This window comes from Canis lupus, chromosome 18 (assembly GCF_003254725.2).
Source record: "Canis lupus dingo isolate Sandy chromosome 18, ASM325472v2, whole genome shotgun sequence".
NCBI classification, from domain to species: domain Eukaryota; kingdom Metazoa; phylum Chordata; class Mammalia; order Carnivora; family Canidae; genus Canis; species Canis lupus.
In genome coordinates this window covers 25238817-25254468 of record NC_064260.1, presented here as the reverse complement: position 1 = coordinate 25254468, position 15652 = coordinate 25238817, and the positions used below count along the sequence as shown (strand labels likewise).

The following is a 15652-nucleotide window of genomic DNA, read 5'->3' as shown; positions in this document are numbered from 1 at the left end:
AGCTGAGCGGCCTCCGAAGCTAACGGGGACCCACTCACCTTCCCACGCACGCCCCCCTGGATGCCTAGCACCAGTGCAAGTCCGGGGGAAAAGCGAAGTGGGAAGGACTTTGCGGCCCCGGGACCCGCCGACCGCTGGTTCCCGGCCCTCTGGGAGCGTGAGCTCGCACGTGAGGGCAAGGAGCCACGGGCAGCGGTCTCAGCGCTGTGGCGAATAAAGTGGGCTGCAAAGGGATGTGCGGAAGTAGCATTTCTGCTGAGGCCGGACGATAAGAAGGGATCCGGGGGAAGGTCGTTCGGTGGCCGCGGCGGGGACGCAAACATGTCCCTGAGCTCCAGGGGAGGGCGGGGAGGGTCAGGATCACCGGCAGCCACGTCCCAGGTGTGTGGCCTGGACTGAGCTCCCTCTCCCGTGTGTGTGGTCGCAGCGGTGCCCGCCGTGCAGCCAGCCTTTGTGGGCCGCCTCCGTTCCCGCGGCGCCGGGACCAAGGCAAGAGGCACCGGCCGCTACGGCCTCTGCTGCCGGCACACTCCCGGCCCCCGTCTGGCTTCGCTTCCCTTCGGAGTGCGTCACCCCTGCGTCTTCCAGGCCCTGGCCTCCACCGCGTCCCCTCGGCAACGCCTGGGGCGGGGACCCGCGGCGACCCCAGCAGCCAGGCCCTCGGGGGAGAGCGGGGACGCCCGGAGCGGGACCCGGCCCCGCCCTCCGCGCCATTGGCCGCTGGCGGCGTCTGTCACGCGTCCTCGGCACTTAAGGCCCGCCCCCCTAGTCCGGAAGTCGGCCGGACGTCGGCCGGAAGTCGGCGGGCAGAGCGGAAGCGGCGGGGTCCCGGTCCTCCCCGGTTGCGCCACGTCCGCTGAGGCGGTGGCCGGGCCGCTGGCGGGGCGGGGCCGGGGGCGGGCGCCATGGCGGACTGGGCGCGGGGTGAGCGGCGGGTTGGGGTCGGGGGGCCGCGGCTGCTCCGCCCGGGGCCTCCGGCGGGCGGGCCCCTCGCGTGCCCCAGAGCCCCTGGTCTCCCCGGGAGGGGCGGCAGGAGCCGAGGGCGGGCGGCGGGACGCTGACAGCCCGCCTCGGCCTTCGTGCGCACCCGGGCCCGCCATCGGGGCGTCCGGCCCGCCGCACGTCCGCGCCCCGAGCCCGGGCGGTGGCCGACGGTCGGGGTCGCCCCGGGGCCGCGCGGGGTGCGGGGGCCTCGGGCCTGCGCTGCTCAGCCTTGGCTGCCGGCCGACCTGCGGGGCCGCCGCGCCCCCGCCAGTGCTGCTCCGAGCGGCCCCGCCGGGTGACTGCCTCCCAGCGCGGGCCCACCCCCGGGCGCCGTCCTCCGCGGGCTGTCCGCGCTCGCGCCCCCGCCCCCGCCCCGGCCCCCGCCCCCGCCCCGGCCCCGGCCCCGGCCGCGGCCCCTGGCTTGTCCGCAGGACGGAGGGAGCCCCGGGGCAGCGCGGGGGCCGAGCAGGGGCCGCGGCCCCCCTCACCGGGGCCTCCGCGCCCGCGGTCCTAGGCTCAGACTGTCCCTTCTCGCAGCCCAGAGCCCCGCGGCCGTGGAGGAGATTCTAGACCGGGAGAACAAGCGGATGGCCGACAGCTTGGCCTCCAAGGTCACCAGGCTCAAGTCGGTCAGTGCGGTCCTCCCTGCGAGCGGGGACAGGAGGGCAGAGGCTGGGGAGGGTCCCGGGCTTCCTCGGGGCGCTGGTGTCTGAGGCCCGGGGAGGCCCGGCCTGATCCCGCCGGCGGGTGTTGGCGGGTCCGCTGGCCTCGCGGGCGGGACCCACCGAGTCTTTCTGGCCTGACCTTGCCCCCCGCCCCGTGTTCTGAGCAGCTGGCCCTGGACATCGACAGGGACGCAGAAGACCAGAACCGGTACCTGGACAGCATGGTAAGGGGCTCCGTCGGCGCGGGGCGCGGGCCGCTCGGGCAGGCCCTGGTGGCGCTGCGGCACCTGCGTGGCAGTCGTGGAGGCGCCGCCCTGTGTGACCTTGCTGGGATTCCTCCCTCAGGACTCGGATTTCACTAGCATGACAGGCCTGCTCACCGGGAGCGTGAAGCGCTTTTCCACCATGGCGAGGTCCGGGCGAGACAACCGGAAGCTTCTGTGTGGCATGGCCCTGGGCCTGATCGTGGTCTTCTTCATCCTCTCCTACCTTCTGTCAAGGGCAAGGACGTGAGCCACCAGAAGCCGACTTCTGTGGGTGCAGGGGCAACCAGGGTCTTCCCCCGCCTGGTGGCCTAGGCTCCTGAGGACCTACCTGCAAAATACTCCTTTGAAAGGGGGATCCCGGCCTGGGAGTTTTCTTGCTGTGTGCCTGGGAGTTGACGGCTGCCTGCGCCCAAGTGAGCTCCTGTTGGCTGGTCCCATGCAGTGCAGCTCCTTCCCTTGGGGACACCAAGCCCCAGCCCCTGTGCTACTCGGGGTGTGGAGGCCCTGGCAGAGCTGGGTGTGAATCCTCGACGTGGCCACCTGTGGCCAGCAGCCCTTCCTTGTCCCCTGGGGCTTCGACGTCTTGAGGCTTTGGGTAAGGTCACGTCCGATACGTGAGCAGCCTGGAGCTGACACAGGAAGGGGGTTCGGTTATGAACTTTGAGCACCATCTGCTCTGTTCAGAGGAGCAGCTACTCGGTAGGGCTGCTGAACATGGGCAGGTCTGCGCCAGGGGTTCCGCCCCGAGGTCACGTCTGCCCCCCAGACCCTCGGAGAAGGGCAGGGGGTTGTGGATGAAGAAGTGGACTTCAACCTTGGCCAGAGGCACTGGGCCCTGATCCTTCTGGATCCACAGTCTTGTATTCAGGAGCAGGAACTCAGGATCTACCTAACACCAAAGACGTATTTCTGGGAGACCAGAGATGGGAGCTCTAGAAGGGTTTCTGTCTGTGTGTTTGGGGTGGGGGTGCAGCACCTCTGTGGTCAAGACGAGAGGGCTCCCTAACAAGTTTTATAAGACCCAGGGGTCACCGGGCAGCTTTCCCTCCACCATGTGAGGCCTTTCAGCAGTGAGTATTCCCTGAATAAGGGGACTCTTCATCATTGCCTCATCCCTGGCCTCTCCTTGAGCCCTCACTGCCCGCTTGGCCAGCCCCATGTTCACACAAACCACAAAGTGCAGGCCCAGCTGGGCGTCCGCACCCTCGTATGTGCATGAAGACACATAAGAAATGATTTGCTAGCTGTGTCCTCCCCGGTTCCTTCCCCTATATTCCGATCCTCTGCCAGCCCAGTCGCTCCCCCTTCCTCCCAGAGGACAACTTGGTTTGCTGTCCGCCCATTCCCCCCCTCATCCCGTGGGTGATCACACGTGCGCCGACCACACATCAGCTCCGTTCTCTGGCCCTGGGCGCCTCCCCTTCAGCACTGCCGCTGCTCTGTGTTCTCCTTGCCTCCCTCCCCTCTCTTGCCCTTGTCCCTGCAGCAAGCTTGGCACGTGGTCATCATAGCTTCCTTATCTCCTGCACAGCAGCTATTGGGCTGCTCGGCCTCATCTTCTGAGTGCCCTTAGCCTCCAGATGCTAGTTGCTCATCCAGGGAGGTCAGCTGGCCTCCCTGCCTGTGGAGCTTTGCTGTGTCCCTGACTCGACGTTCCCTCTCGGGCCCTGTGGTCTTTCCTCCGCAGTCGCCACGTACACACCATGGATCTGAGTTAGCTCTCTGGTGGTCTCCTGCTACGTCTTGTCTTGCCACCGGGACACGTCCGCTGGTCACCAAGGTTAATGGAGCCTGCAGTGTCCATCTGGCCACACGGCAGGTGCACCCGTGGCCTGCGTCCCCCCCCCCCTCCCTGGGCCTGTGCTGCTGACCTCTCCCTGAGAACATGCCTCAGCTGTGAGAGACACACCAGACTACGGGGTCGATGTGGGCTGGTTTAGGTTTTGTGTTTTGGGTAGTCTTGACAAGTGCTTTCTGCTGTCCCCTCGAGACAGCCCGCGGCTGCACACTGTCCTGCCTCCCCACCTCCACTCCACAGCTCTGTGTGGCCCTTCCAGCTATTTGGGGTCTGAGTTTCAGTTCATTTCTGATTCACCGTCTTGTTTCTCATTCTCGCATTGGGATGGATCCCAGGAAGGGGGCGTGGCAGCTCTGCTGCTGACCTGCCGGAGCTTTTGTCCTGCCTGAGACCACACCGTCCAGGTTTACACACGGTTTACTGACGGTCCCTGAGACCCCTAAAACGACAAGGACCGGGGGCTCAGCCCGTGCCAAGTGAGGACACACTGCCAGACTCTATCTCATCATTCAAGGACAAGGCACTTAATACACATTTGGAATAAACAGCTTCGTGATGAAGTAAACAGTCTTGCTGTTCTCATTTTCTTGGGCGCTTGACCGTTTCATCTGGCGCTGATCCCGGACGGCAGGCTGGCCGTGGATACTGGTGGTCTGCGCCCCCGCTTCCCTCTGTCTCTGGTTCTGCTGTGTCCCTTCCTCGTGTGCCCCCCGCCCCCAACACACACAGGTGGGCGGTCACAGGCTTGCTACTGTGTCAGCCAGGTTTCTGTAATCACCCCCCAGGGGTAAATGAGTAAATGTGAGGTGCTCAGAATACAGCCTCACATGGTCCCAGGTCAGTGGCTGTACTGAGCTCCATATGGCTATGGCTGATGGGCTCATGGGGACAACAGTGGGGCCTCCCCTCCCCCCCTGCAGTCTGCACGGCACCCTCTCTCTGGAAATGAGGTGAGATCCACACTCCACTCCTCAAAGGCCTGGCCTCGGACTCCCTGCAGCCTCTAGGAACACCAGTCCTTGGCCTCACTTGGGAGGCCCTTTCCTGGCCCACATCCTCGAGCTCCCCGTGTTGCCTTTGTTGTGTGACAGATCACTTTAGATGTAGTCACAATTAAAGTAATTTACATTTTAGGATTAATGTGGTTGGAATTTGAGCACAGTGTGGGGACCGCGTCTGTCTAGAACTTTAGGCCTCGGCCGTCAGACCTGAGCCTTCGGCTGCTGTCACCTAAATCCATGCTCTTGAGCCTGCTGGTTGACGCCTGCGTGGCCTTGCTGAGTGTCATGCTCACACCACAGTGGCTGGTGCTGGAGTGAGCAGAGGAGGGGGCTGTCTAGCTGCACAGAGGAGCTGGTCCACCTGTATGCTGTATGGCCTGGTCTCAGAGGCCACGCAGTATCGCTTTCCCGAGGGTGGCCCCAGGTTCTCGTCCAGATTCCAGGGTGAGTCTCACGCAGGGAGATGACCATGTGGAAGGGGACGGATGCTGGCGTGACCGTCCCTGGAGTGTACAATGAAATGGGAAGTGCGGGACCCAGGGTGGAAATAGGAGGGTGGGCATGGCAGGGGATCCAGGGGTGCTGTGCCCTCCTCTCCACTCGGACCCCAGGCCGTGGAGGCCAGGATAGGACCCCGGGGGGCCTCTTTTTGGAAAAGCTTGATTGCGCTGCCAGGACAAACCTGTTACTGTGAAATCTGATTTATTAAATATCTGAGCACAGCAGGAAAGAAGATTAGCACATGCAAAAGAGTAGAAAAAATAACCGGTCCCCATTGTCCAAGTGTGTCCCGCCCCGCAGCCCCGGCGGCCACAGCCCAGCCACGCAGGGGGTGCCGCGGCCTCCGGGGCCCACCCCGGCCTCTGCTGTTGCGGGAGCGGGACGTGCCAAGGCTCTGGGTGCCGGGCTCGGCCGGGGCTACTCCACGTCCACCACCAGGGGCGTCATGTAGTCGGAATGTTTGATGCCGAAGGTGACGACGGGGGCGCTTGGCTTGGTCATTGTCACCTGGGAGCGGGAGGCCGTGAGAAGAGCCTGCTCCCCTCCCGCCCCCGATGCACTGCCCTCCCTGGAGCCAGAGCCGCTGCCAGGAGCTTTGCTGTCGCTCCTGAGGCTGTGCCAGGGGGACCAGAGCGAGACCACGCTGCCAGGTTTGCACACAGGCTGGCGTGCACGAGCGCTCAGCCCACGAACACTCGCTGGTTTCTGGGGAGGCAGGCCTGCCACCGGGGGTGCTTGGCCCCTGGGACCCTCACAGGCCCTTCCCCACCACACCCACTCTGCATGGTGCCCCTACTCTGCCCTGCACCCCCACCTCCTCGGGGCCGTGTCACCCCCATCCCCACTCCCTCCCTACTGTACCCCCCACCCCTCTGGGCCCTGCTCTTCCTAGACCTTCTCAGGACTGTGGGCTCCTGGTCCTGGCTTGAGGGTCTTGTCCCCTGGGGGCTCCACCCGGGCTGCCATGGTGTACCGTGGAGCCTTGAGCTTCGTCACCTGCACATCCGTCTGGCGGTAGGCCGCAGGACCTGGGGTCTAGGAGGCGAAAGAGGCTCAGACAGCCTCAGCCGGCCAGGGCGTAGGACCCCAAAGGGTAGGGGGCCAGCATTGGGCCATGGGTGTCGAGCCTGGGTCACTGTGTGTCTGTGTCAGGGGTCCCCCTTTTGTCTCTAGACAGCAGTCACACTGTGGGGATGACCTCTGTGTGGGACATGGCCCTTCTATAGCAGCATCGCCGTGGCAGTGACACCCTAGTTTGCACCAGTCCCAGGCTTGTCCCTTTGGTGTGTGCTAGAGAGGCCCCTCTCCAGCTGGGACTCTGTCCTGTGGGACTTGATGGCCATGGGCTGGGCTGGTGAGCTCAGCAGTGCTATGATGGCACCTTGGGACTCTCCCCAGGCTCCTCAAGCTCCCGTGCACATGCCCACCTCAGGGCCTTTGCACCTGCAGCTGGAACCCCCCCTCCCCCAGGTAGCTCACAGCTTTTCTTTCTCTTTCCATATTACTAGGTGCCACCTTATCAAAGGCTGCCTCTTGTCCTCCCCACAGCACGCTGCAAACCCCTTCCGTGGTCAAGCCTTCTCAGCACTGTGGTCATGGTCATCTGTGCCCTTATCCATTGCCCTCTTCACCCTAGACTGTAACCTTGCTGGGGCGGGGGGCACAGATACCCAGAGGACAGACAGTTGATGGGCTTCAGTCTGGTGGGAGCAGGGTCTGGGGGAAGGGGCCCGAGGGCTACCTCTGGGGGCTGAGCAGTGCTGTGCCCTGGCAGGGGAGTGTGGGGAGGGGGGCTTGCCTTTTGTAGGTCATCACTGAAGCTGCCCAGCTTGCTGCGACCCTTGATGGAGAAGGAGGGCTGGGAGGCCTTGCCGACAGTGTGGGGCCCCATTACCACAGGCAGCATGTAGGCAGCGGGGCCTGCGGGGAGCACAAGCCCTGAGTGTCTGGCTGGACAGAGTGCTGCCTCCAGGGCCTCAGATGGCTCCTTCCCCGGGGGCCTCCACTTCCAGGGGTGCAGCCACCAGGCCGCCCGGCCTACCCATCCTCCCCCACCACCCTGGCTGGGACCCCCAAGCGGTCGGATGTTGGCTGACAGGACGGCTGCACACCTGGGGTGCTGTCCACTCGGAAGGTCTTGGTGCGGGCGGAAATGGAGTGGCTGGGAGCGGAGTCAAACACGTGCTTGGTAGATTTCTCTGGAAAGTAGTCACCTGGCTCGGGAAAGGAGTGCAGGGAGTGCTGGGAGGGAAAGGACCTTGCGACGGGCTCCTGGCCCTGCCCGGGGAGGGGAACACCTCTAACACCGCAGGGCTCCCAGGTCCCAATACCTTGGTCAAGGGGTGTCCAGGGGCTGTGGGGGTTGGGAAGATAGATGCAGCTGTGGAGCAGGAGGTCGCAGGCTCTGATGTGGGCCTCGTGAGGAAAATGAGGGGCTAGGAGGCCCAGGATGCCTGTATCCCTCCCACCTCACCCCAGCAGGACACACTGTGCTCGTCAACAGGGCTTGGCAGGGCTGCAGGCAGATCGGAGTTACTTACCGGGACCAGGGGTCATGATGGTCTTGGTGCAATAACGCCCCAGGATGGAGTAGGCGGGGCCGAGGTCCTTGCCCGTCCTCAGTATCTTGGGGTTCACACTGTAGCGAGGCCCTGGGGAGCAATTCTCTGCCAGGAGCATGGGGGCCCCACGGAAACTATAGGCTGGTGCACGGAGCTTGGTGGGAGTGTGCTTCATAAAGCCTGTGGGACAGGGTCTCTGAGCGACCTGGAGCCAGACACCATCCTCCAACCACCAAATGGCCCCACAGGGGTTCGAGGGCTGGGAGTCAGGGGTGAGCCCCCAGGCCCACCCCACACACCCATCTCTCAGGTCCCCACACACTGTCTAAACTCTCCCCAGGCCTGTCCCAGATCCCCCCAAACCTTCCCCAAACCCATCCCAGACCCCCAGGGCCACCCCACGTCCCCCTCGACCCTCCTCAGTGTCCCAGCCTCCCACCCCCAGACCTTCCCCAGACCCTTCCCAGGCCCACCCGAGCCCCGGCTTCTGCCCCCAAGATCCCAGGTGCTTACCCGTGGTGGGTGGAATCAGGTATTTGGGTCCTGGGCTGCTGTAGAGGGCCATAATGGGCCCCCGGGGGCGATGGGGCCTCCAGGTGCCCACCCATACTTCCTCCGCCATGGCTGGCTCTGTCCATGGACGGGAGGGTGACCAGGTGGCGGGAAGACCCAACTCGCACCCCCCCACTTTGTCTGCAGTGATGGGCAGGACCTCAGGCCACAGCCTCCTCAGTGAGGTCTTGACCTGGGGCCCAGACTTTCAGAACATCTGCCCGGAGTAGTGGGCTTGCTCTGCCCTCACCAACCCCCAGGAGGAGGAGCGCCAGCCCCTTGCTGTGCACAAGCCCAGAAGCCTTCTCAGCACTGTGGTCACTCTCCCAGCCCTCACCAAACACCCCTCCCTGGCTCTCAGGGGGCTCTGGGCAGGTACCTCCCACTCAGAGGACCCCGGCCACTGCTGGGCAAGGGGCAGCGGGCACAAGTGGGAAATGTCTGGCTGAGACTGTGCCATGGTCGGGGGGGCAGGCTGCCCCAGGGGGACCCTCACCTCTCTGGTGCAGGAGCTGCGCTCAGAGCAACCTATGGACCAAGCCTCCTCAGAGGTGGTCCCGTCGAGCTGGCCTCAGTGCCAGGGGGTTCTCGAAAAAGGGGCATGGAGAGGAAGGCTCCTTCCTCTCTCTCCTCTTTCCAGGGGGCTTGGAGAATTGGGGAGGGGTCCTAGCCTCCAAGCTCTAGAATGTGGCTCTGTGGGCAGCAGGTTCTAGATCACTATCTGTGTGCTGGAGACAATGGCCTCTGCCCGGAACCCCTCCTCACCAGGCTTTGGGACTTTGCTCTGCTCCCCATTGCGATAGGTGGGGCAGAGGCTCTGAGGGCTGGAGAAGGGACAGCAAGGTTCTGAGCTGGACGAGGAAGCCATGGGGCCCAGACCTGGAGTGGTGGGGAGTGAAGCTGCGAGGGACAGAGATGGACCTAGGCAGCCCCGCCTCCAGGGAAGGTCACTGACCTGGGGGAGCTGAGGCTCCGGTAGTTGGGACCCTGGGATCCAAGGTGAGGGTAGGATTGGCGCTGGCTGGGGAGTTGCGGTGGGCGGCTGCTGCCTCCTGTGGAACCTTTCTCAGACCCTGCTCTTCCTCCCTTGCCACTGCTGGCCATGCCCACCCCTGGGGGCATGAGTGTCCTCAAGAGCAAGTGCGCTTTCTTCTTGACTCTGTCAAGGTTCCTCTTGGGGCTACGGAGCAGGTCAGCATTACTTCCAGGTAGACTCTTGGGTACCTTTGGGGAGATGGCTTCCAACCCCTGGCCCTGTGCCACGTGCATATCGTGTATGTTTATCACCTTGGAAGGACAGCCTTCAGACAGAGCGCCCAGCCCACCCTCCCAGTCCTGGCCGGGTCCTCCCCCGGGGGCTTTGCCCCTCCCTGCACTGAGGCACTGCTCTGCTTCCCCCAGTGTCTCCGCAGACCTTCCTGGGTCTACCCACCCGCCTGTCTGTCTGTCTTGCTCTATCTTCACGGGGGTCTGGCGGGTCTGCCCTCTGTGTGGGGCTACTTCTACGTGCAGGCTCTGTGGATGGGACCCTGTGCATGCAAGTGAGCCCTGAGTGTGCGGAGAGACAGGAGCCAGTGCCTGATCTGCAGGAGGCTTTATTGACTGAATAGTTTTCGGGTAAGTTCACGCACAGGAAAGTGGTGATGGGGTGGCGTGGCTGTGGCTGGTTGTGTAGCTGGTCCTGTGGCCGCCTGGAGCCATGACTGGGGTTTGTTAGGCTTCATCTTCACTGCCCAGCACTTGCACCTGGAAGGCAGATAGGTGTAGGCCAAGGGGGCTGGGGGTCCCATCGCTGGTGATCAATAACTAGAAAGCCCCATCTCCATTGGGCAGATAGGCCCAGGCCAGCCCCTGGGGAATAGTAGGCTCTGGCAGTTTTTGGCCAGTCCCCCCCAGCAGCTGGGGAAGGGGTGTGTGCGCCCGTGTGGATGTGTGCGTGTTCTTGTACACAGATGTTTCTGCGCATGTATGTGCATGTAGGGGAGGCTGGGGGTGATTGTGGGGAGCGAGGTCTGGGATGTCCACTTCTGACGGTGCCGGGTCAGGGTATCTGTAGGGGTGGTGGGCTACATTGGGGGCATAATTGGGAGCCATGGCATTTGGTGGAAGGCCAGTAGGGCAGGAATTGGGTTACCCTCCCCCACCCCGGCCGCAGCCCTGGTACCAGTAGCTTGACCAGCTCCGCCTTGTGCATGGGCTGTAGGCCGTCTATGCAGGACTTGAGCTCAGTCAGCGCCGCTTTGGCATCTGCATTGACGTCGTACTTGCCCAGGGGCCCCTCGTACAGCTCCTCTGGGGACCCCACCAGCAGCGTTTGCAGGAAGTCCATGAAAAACTCACTGCTGTCCTCGTCAGAGGCCAGCCCTATGGGGGCGGGGGCGGGATGACACCAGGACAGCAGGATTGCCTCCTAGCCCGTCACTCCAGACCTCCCAGCACTCCAGCCCCCACAATGACCACCTGCCTCCTCCCCCAACTCTACACGCCCACAGACCCCTCCTGTCACTCCTGACCTCATCTGCCTCACTCCACCCTCGGTTCCCCCAGCGTCACGAGGGAAGCCTCGGCTGGAGTCTTCCCACATGAGGTCGGCTGACCCACAGCTTGGAGGGTTGGGGTCTGACTGGGCTGGCTTGGTGACATCGGGCTTGGTGACGCTAGGGCTGGGGCAGAGGCTGGCGCTGGGCTGGGTGGGGGTGGGGCTTTGTGGGGAGTGCGGTCGGTGGGGGTGTCAGGGTCGATGCCCACACCTGCGTTCTCTGACGGAGGCCGGTCGGGGACCTGGCATGGCAAGGCTGCTGCCCATCGCTGTGAAGGGCCTAGTGCCTAGGTTTGCAGCTGCCCAGGTCCCCATCCACCCCCCACACAGGGCCCCTGGGTGCTGGGAGCACTCAGACTCACCGCAGGAGCAGAGCAAGGAGAGGGCCACCAGCAGGAGGGTGCTGCTTCCCTTCATGGCAGACAGCAGAGGTCTCTCAGGAGCTGCCTCTGCCGGCTTTATGCCTCACAGGTGGCATCTGGCCTGGGGGTGGCCCCAACCTGCCCGTCAAGACTTTGGCAGTGAGAGTGAAGGTTGGGCAGCTGGGGGTGTGTCCTCACCCTGGGATCACATGGGTGTCGAGCAGCAGCAGGCTTGGGCGCCGTGTGAGGGGTGGTGTGCATGTGGTTTGGGGTTGAGGTGACATGGGAGAGGGTGAGATGTGGGGTCGGTGGGGCCAGAACACCACGGGGCTCTGGCCAGGCCTGGTTTGTGATTGAGAGTGGTAGTCTCTGGGGTTGGGCTCAGGCCTTTCTCTTGAGTGTGTGGGGGATCCCCCCCCCACTCTGCTCAACACGCCTGAGGCTCTCCACTAGGTCAGGGGTAGGGGCTCCCCGGTCCTGTGGATCTGGGTAGTGAGAGGTGGGCCCAGGGCTGCAGGAGGCCCCAGTGGACATTAGGGTCCAGGGGGTGGAGGTGGGCCTCAGAGAGACTGAGGTGCCCCCCACCCCGAGGCCTGGTGGGATTATCCCACCACCACAGGAAGCGAGGAGGGGCCACAGTCTGAGACACAGCTTCCCACCCTAGCGAGGTCAGCCCTGGGAAGTCTAGGAGGTGGCGCAGATGTTAGCACGGAGCCGGGGAGGGGGGTTGAGACACCTGCTTGTGTCCCCAGGTGACCTGCCCAGGAGCAGCCAGTCCTGTCCCCTGCTGCCATCTGGTGGCCAGAGGTGTCCTCAGGGTGCTCCTGGGGATGCAGAGCTTCAGCCCTTGACCAGCATTGGGGCAGGTCTCTGTCTTCCCCAAACCACTCTGGCTTGATTACTATGGTGCCTTTGTCACCCTCTGTCACCCTGTTCCTCACCCGCCTCTGCTGGGGAGTCTTTGCCAAGCCGACCCGTGTCCTGAGCGCTCCCGACACAGCTTCTCCCAGCTCAGGTGCCTGCTGACAAGTATCCTGCGGGAAGAGCCAGGCTCCTCTATCCCACCATACACGGAACTCGCGGGGGAAGGACAGATGCCGCGTGCGGGGATCACCTGTAACGGGACAGTGCGGCTGTGTCCGTGGGACTAGCTAAGGCCCCTGGAGCCGCTGTCCCCGAAGAGCCCAGGGATGGTGGATTCTGGGACGGCTGTGGGCGCCACCTGCGCTCCGAGGCCCATCACCCTCTGCATTTAATTAGATTATTGAAGTGTGTTTGGCACAAAGTGTCACGTTAGCTTCCGGATTGGAACTCAGGGCGGTGCGCTCGTGTCCCCGGGCTGTTGCCTGGGCTGTGCCCGCCACCGCCCTTTATTCACTGGTCTCTGCTGCCTGCTGCATCCCCGGGGCAGATGCAGAGCAGCCTGGACTCCAGCGCGGCCCAGAGGCAGCGTCCCTGGGGCCAGAGCCTGGCTAGCTGTCCTGACTCCCCCAGGGGATTCCGACAGTCGGGCCGGCCCAGGGGAGACAGCCTGCCCAGCGGTCCCTTGTCTTCGCTATCTTCCGCCCACGTCTCCAGAGTGTGGTCGCTGCTGGAGGTGGACTGGGCGCCCCTTGGCTGCGCTGGGGCTGGGGCTTCTCTTCTTCTCCAGACTCCGGCCCCGGAAGCGCAAGCTGGCAGCCGTGGCGGTGCAGCCTTCCCGGGGGCACTGGCCCGCGACAGCCACTCCAACCCCCATCCCGGCCAGCGACTCAGTCCTCCTCCTCCTGGGACCCTGCTGACTGGTCGTGGTGACTTTGCTGGCGCGGACCTAATCCACCGAGCTCTCACCCCTGCCCTGGCCACCTCGCCGTCCCCTCCTCCGGGCCGCACTGAGGGCCACTTCCCGGTCCCCGCAGCACCCATGGCTCTGCTGCCCGGCGGGTGTTCGAGGAGCACCCGGCTGACCTTCACAGTCCCCACGCGCTTCTGGGCCCCGCTTTAGGGCACCGTCATGACAACGCGCCCCTCCCCTGCCGTCGCTTCCTGCCCCAGGTGGGCGACCCCACCAGTCTCCTTGCACCTGCCCCCTCAGCCCACCTCACATGCAGAACTCGCCTTGGGTGGGTCCTCACTGCTGCCCGTGGCTTCCAGGCCTCCAGGGTGGGCGTCCTCACATCCTTTGAGGTGGTCACTAGTCACCGCCACGCTCACCTTACCTTCTGGGCCTTAGCTCTCGTTTCACCGAGAAACTGAAGAAATCAGAAGAAAAACTATACACGGTCACAACACTAATCCACAAGCGTGCCCGCCTTCACAGGCATGTATTCGTGTGTCCTCGTGTTCTGTGAGAGGACCTGTCTTCCAGCACACCAAGGGCAATGCTGCTCCTGCCGCTTCTCCCCGAGGGAAGCCTCTTTCTGCAACATTAGGCTTGTATTTCTAGTGCATCATCCCTATCAGTGTGCATTTGTGCTGTAACATCACCTGACTTCAAGCAAAATGCAGCAAAACACAAACGCCCCCTGGACACTGGTGATGCCCCCCCCTCCCTTGGCTCTTCAGACTCTCACCACACTGCTGCAGATCCTGCTCAGTGCTCTGGGAGGATCCTGGCCTTCTGTTTGTTTGTTTTAAGGATTTTATTTATTCGTGAGAGACACAGAGAGAGGCAGAGACACAGGCAGAGGGAGAAGCAGGCTCCTCACCAGGAGCTCGATGTGGGACTCGATCCCAGGAGCCCAGGGTCACGCCCTGAGCTGAAGGCAGATGCTCAACTGCTGAGCCCCCCAGGCATCCCTGGCTTTCTGTTTTCTGATTGCGTTTATTTAACGATGAGAGGCAGCTATGTTCAGCATTTGTTGACTTTATAGGGATGGATCTTTATTTGATCCATCCCTATAAATTATATTCAAAACTTTCTACCAAAAAACCCGACATTCTATTCATTCCTAAGGTGTTTGGTTACAATTTTCACAGATGTGCAGATACTAAGATAATCTTTGTTAATTATGGAATTCATTATCACAATCTCGTGATGTTACTGAGCTGGGGCCACCATGGCTCACAGAAACCCTAGGTGCTCATCTGCAGTAAAACATTCTCAGCTGGACTCCTCCCCTTGAGAATTGTCCTGTTTAAAAATCCATCAGCATTTGCTTATGACATGAGGAGCTTCTGTAGGATACACAATAAAGAGGATAATCTGAAATCTTTTACATCGTTTGTTATGCGAGCCACAATTTTACCGCCTCCCTGAGCACACTGCTTGGGTCGGCTGACATTTTTCAGGAGAGGCATGGTCATTAGGGAAAGCAATCCGTCGCCTGAGGTCCTGGTGCTAGCCGGTCACTCTAGGAGGCTGCTCCACAGCCGCCTTCTCATTGCAGCTAGGCCATCAGGACACAACACACAGTCGGTCTCCAAACTACACCAGTTGGCAACGTAGCTGTGTGTGGTTTCATATATGGTTTAGACTCACAATTTTGTCAGCAATGAAGCAAAAAACAAATTTCTCATTTTGCATCATCAGTGTATTCAGATCACGCATATCCATGTCATTTGTAACTGGATTCATCAGGTTATGATGAAAAATATTCTGGTAGTTTGATTTGTTCTGAATTGGACTTTTGTTTCATTAACCAGCTCCTTGCTACGTCGAGCAGCAGTGTCTTTGGAAAGTTGTGCCAAAGCTCTTTCTGTGGCATAGACAAACACAGTATTTTCAAAGAGCGACTTCGGTGCTTCATGCCTGTGACACAGCCTCCTGTGAACGCATCGGCTGTTGTGTATACTTGTTGGGTCTTTGCAACCCAAGTACCACTTTGTCAAAAGCCTGCAAAGTATTTAAGTGCATGTATGTGAAATATTGAAAACCTGGTTCTGTCAGCTTGTAAGCTTAATACCACTTCTTTGAAGCAATTTGGTTTTGCGCTCAGGTTTGATACGTAAATGCCCCTCGAGTTCTGATAGTCCCAATGCTTCATCAGCTAGTCTATCACTGCAAATAGCACACAGAAGTTTTAGCCTCTCACCATTAACTAAAATGGAACCAAATAAACCAAAACTGTTCTTCCGAGTTCAAAGAACATAAACTCTGTCCTTGTCATCATGGTATTTACTGATAAATGCCCCTTTCAGAAAAGCAGTGCCTCTTCTTAACAATGGAAGTCTCAGTGAAGAGTGCTTTCCTAAGTCAGCGTTAAACTATGAATTAAAAAACAGATTAGGTTAGGGGTTAGGGTTAGAGTTAGAGTTTGTGTTTATGGTGATGCTAAATGTATGGTTTGGCTTTGGTTTTCATTCAAAATCTTCCTGCTCTAGTGCCTCTCTGGTCTTCCAAATGGCAGGATTTCCTTCTGTGTTGCTGACTGAGTCTTCCGGTGTCGCTCAGGTGTCCCAAATCCCTTGTTTTCCAGACTTTGGATTTCGGCCAGGGTAGTGC

General features: G+C 61.4%; 3 protein-coding genes across 3 annotated transcripts; 1 reads left to right on the top strand and 2 right to left on the bottom strand.

Moving 5' to 3' along the window:
* Positions 1-787: 787 nt before the first annotated feature.
* BET1L (Bet1 golgi vesicular membrane trafficking protein like) lies at positions 788-4278 on the top strand. Its single transcript, XM_025452643.3, has 4 exons — positions 788-924; positions 1522-1613; positions 1817-1873; positions 1995-4278. Exons 1-4 carry the CDS (start codon positions 906-908, stop codon positions 2160-2162), a joined length of 336 nt encoding a protein of 111 aa, XP_025308428.1. The 5' UTR covers positions 788-905; the 3' UTR covers positions 2163-4278.
* Positions 4279-5420: 1142 nt separating this feature from the next.
* On the bottom strand, positions 5421-9010 carry ODF3 (outer dense fiber of sperm tails 3). The gene is made up of 7 exons (XM_049096687.1): positions 8825-9010; positions 8290-8406; positions 7756-7956; positions 7327-7428; positions 7009-7135; positions 6110-6251; positions 5421-5722 (listed from the first exon to the last, which is right to left on the bottom strand). Exons 2-7 carry the CDS (start codon positions 8396-8398, stop codon positions 5633-5635), a joined length of 771 nt encoding a protein of 256 aa, XP_048952644.1. The 5' UTR covers positions 8399-8406; positions 8825-9010; the 3' UTR covers positions 5421-5632.
* Positions 9011-9907: 897 nt separating this feature from the next.
* SCGB1C1 (secretoglobin family 1C member 1) lies at positions 9908-11387 on the bottom strand. Its single transcript, XM_025452644.3, has 3 exons — positions 11230-11387; positions 10493-10692; positions 9908-10074 (listed from the first exon to the last, which is right to left on the bottom strand). The coding sequence occupies exons 1-3, from the start codon at positions 11282-11284 to the stop codon at positions 10042-10044; spliced, it is 288 nt and encodes a 95-aa protein (XP_025308429.1). The 5' UTR covers positions 11285-11387; the 3' UTR covers positions 9908-10041.
* Positions 11388-15652: the final 4265 nt, after the last annotated feature.